General features: G+C 41.0%; 1 protein-coding gene across 1 annotated transcript in view; it reads right to left on the reverse strand.

Annotated features, from left to right (window-relative positions):
* The window catches only part of LOC109475954, a 9,412-nt gene continuing 5,916 nt past the window's right edge, over positions 1-3,496 (reverse strand). Inside the window, exons 4-6 of the mRNA XM_019776763.1 lie at positions 2,506-2,650; positions 823-1,028; positions 1-35 (exon numbers count right to left, since the gene is read on the reverse strand). Coding sequence (XP_019632322.1) covers positions 1-35; positions 823-1,028; positions 2,506-2,650 — 386 coding nt within the window. The remainder of the gene's footprint in view (positions 36-822; positions 1,029-2,505; positions 2,651-3,496) is intronic.

The following is a 3,496-nucleotide window of genomic DNA, read 5'->3' on the forward strand; positions in this document are numbered from 1 at the left end:
TCAGTCCTCAGGAACGTGGCAGAAATCCGACACGCCTACAGAGATAGAGATCATAAGACAATTGTTTTTAGAAAATGTAGTTTTGCAGAAATAATTTGACGTTTCAATCAATCATGACGACAAGAAGAATACACATGACCTTTTAAATGCTATCCACAATGAGACTTTTAGGCAACTTTCAAGCAATGTTCATTAACAAGTGGTCATTCAAAGCACAAAACCCAAGAGAGGAGTAAATAGAATCAATTCTATCTTATAACTAGAAAGGTAACATTTACAAAGCAAATGCGTAATGTTTTATTACCTTCGCGTGATCTAGCCTAACAAACTACTGCTCTGCTTATAGGTAATCAAACAAATTCATATATGACATATATATGATGACCAGCCTCGAACTCTGTTCTGCTATAAAAATAACCCAACATGACAGGGTGTCAGATACAGCACCAGTTACCATGGTGATAGGCTTCTGGGCCGGTCATTGACATTAATTGTATGCAGGGGAAGATGAAGAACACATTTAAACACTATGTATTACTTCTATGTAAAGGTGTATGGAAATGAATATGAACCGACTGCTCAAGTTTCGGTACCAACAAAACAGCGAAATTGTATCTTAGGTCAGAAAGCTTATACTTGTTATGATCGGGTACCCTTCGAGTGACTGAATTGCCATACATTTTTACATAGTGTGTGTGCAGTCCGGGAAAAGAAATTGTTGCTGTAAACTTTTCGTACGGTGGAAGACACGCGTTACTGAATCGGTTTGTCTTCAAAACTGCAATAAACTGGTAGTTTGGTTGACCAGGGTACGTTGCTCACCTGAAAACTTAATAGAAAATCCGATACCACTATTGGAACTGTCGGAGGTGAATATAATGTGGGCAGTCCTCCCACTGGCCACGACGTGCCGGCCTGTGGTACCGCAGAATTTGCCGAGTTGTTTGCCGCTGGAGGTGGAGCCATCATACACCGTCACGGAGTCATACCTACAGCCAGAGGATTGTTCCAAGTCCAGACTTATAAACCTGCAGGAGAAAAAAAAATATTACAGAATATATGGTGCTGGGGTCCGCGCGTGTACTGTTTAGGGTTAACTTAAACTTTAAAGAGACAACTGTCATCAAAAGCCATGAAATGCCAAAAATGACTGGCTAAAGTTTACATAACCTCCAAATAAAGAACGTACCTTCCATTTAACCCTAAACAGAACACTATATATTCTGTAATATCTTTTTTGTTTCTAAAGATTTTTTTCTAAAATTTTAGGTAATTGTCACCCACAAAGTTGTCTCTTAGTACAGTGCAGAAAACTCCGTTTCGAACATTTATAAAAAATTATATCTGATTTTCTTTTGGGGTCCGCGCGGACCCCAGCCGGCTTTCGATCATAATGGATACACTGGCGTTCTTATACATTACCTTATTTCCGTTTCTATATGTTTTTATGCACTCATCGTATGTCTACCAAGTTTTCAGAGAATGGTGTAGTAATAGAATTAAATTTTAATAACTTTGGTGTAATTATGACGTCATATGACGTCAGAGCTAATAATATAGTCCGCCATATTGGATTTTGACCAATGACGTCATCAAATTAGCATATTCTATGCATATTAAATGATTTAACTTATATCTAAATGTTATTAATGTTGTAAAAGAAGTGTAATTTAATATAAAACCAAAATTACTTCTATTTAAAAAAACTGCCTGCTAGAAACCCGTTGCCATGGCAACACAAAAAAACATCAACTTACTAGTATTAAATTAGTATGAACTTTTTTCCAGAGACATTTTAGGAACGGTCTCCAAATTTGATACTTCTAGCGCAAGCCATTTAGCCGCTATCTGAGATCAAAGTTTGGCCTCAAAAGCCCCTTCAGTCTGAAATGGGTTTAAAAATCGGGTATTTCTTCTTGTCTTCTTTTGTTCACCAAAAAATAGAAAAAGTTCAAAATGTATGATTTTTGTATGTAATGTGGACACAGAGGTTCCCACATCAGTTTGCAAAACAATTTAGCCGGTAGCATGTTGATAATTTCTAAAAATTAGCAAAAAAACTGCTCTGGGGTCCGCGCGGACCCCAGGTGTACAGATTAATCAGTCCGGGAAGGTGTTCTGTTGAGGGTTAAAACTGTAACATGGTGTATACAAGGTAACGCACCGGAAGACAGCGGGATTACTCGTAATATATAACTTGAGGACTAAAGCCACTGTTACACATAGTCGAATACCCCATTCCCACACACCCCGAACTAGCCAAACACAACTATGGTTAGGGGTTTAGAGTGGCTCGGGAGCAAGGATAATGTCGGCTGTGGTTGGCTGGTGGTCGGCGAGGTTAGCTACTGTTTGGCTGTGCCAGAAGGATGCTTCAAAGTGTTTAAAATATTGCAGTGTGGACGAGAGTTTCGGCCATGGTTAGCTACTTTTGTGGTTGGCTAGTGTTCAGGGAAAGTCGACTAGTGGTCAGGGGAAGGTTCTGAATGTGTGACAGGGCCTTACCTGATGGCGGCCCGCCTTCCACTGCTGACAGTTATCGTCCAGGAACACCGGGCGTTGTCATTGTAGTTGTTCGGGTAACCAGGGGAGGTAAAAGTACCGCAGTCTCCGATGAGTATGGCAGGATTCTTACAGCCGGAGTAGTGCACTGGGATACAAGATACAAGATACAAGATACAAGATCTCTTTATTGGAAATCGCAGTGTTGCCACTGAATTAAAACCAATTTACATTTTAAAATAAGGAATTCATTAAAAGGTGGAATTCATTAAAAGCTGGACTTCCTTAAAGTTCACAAATAGGACAAATTATACACACACATTACAAAAAGAGTACAAAAAGAGGCAAGTTACTGTCCGTGCTGGTTTACAAGTCTTGTCATGTACGGCACACAAGAGTTCAAGAACCGCTTCGTTCTGGCTTTCGGACAGTTCAGTTTGTGGTTGTTGCGTGTTACTCTTCCTGTGATCTGAGCCCTAGGTGGTGGGAGCCAGTCCCTGAACTCAGAGCCTAGCAAGGACCTAGCAAACTTCAGAGACAGCTGTTCACGCCTAGAGGCAAGTGTTGTCAGTCCGAGGTGCTGCAGAGCATGTGAATACCCGCAGTAGTCTATCCCCATGATTGTACGGCACGCCCTTTTCTGTAACCGCTCCAGTTGATCAGACTGGCGTTTAGTTAGGCCTGAATGCCAGACAGGAACTGCATATTCCAGTATTGGCCTAACATACCCGATGTATATCGCCACCAGGTCACCTTCAGGTAGGTTAAACTTCTTCAGTCGTTTAAGGAGGAAGAGTTTTCTGCCCGTTTTACATGGCTATAGATGAAAGGTAAATCATACTATGCCACAATATGCGGTTCCTGCATGAATTGCAGAATGTATGCAACAGGAAGATTAGTCTTGTGGCCCGCGCCAACTTCGGACCAGGTCTCTTTATTACCTTCGCCCAAGAAAGGTTATGTTTTTCAGTAGCGTTTGTGTGTGTGTGTGGGG

This window comes from Branchiostoma belcheri, unplaced genomic scaffold (assembly GCF_001625305.1).
Source record: "Branchiostoma belcheri isolate BF01 breed outbred unplaced genomic scaffold, Haploidv18h27 scaffold358, whole genome shotgun sequence".
In the NCBI taxonomy this organism is placed as follows: Eukaryota; Metazoa; Chordata; class Leptocardii; order Amphioxiformes; family Branchiostomatidae; genus Branchiostoma; species Branchiostoma belcheri.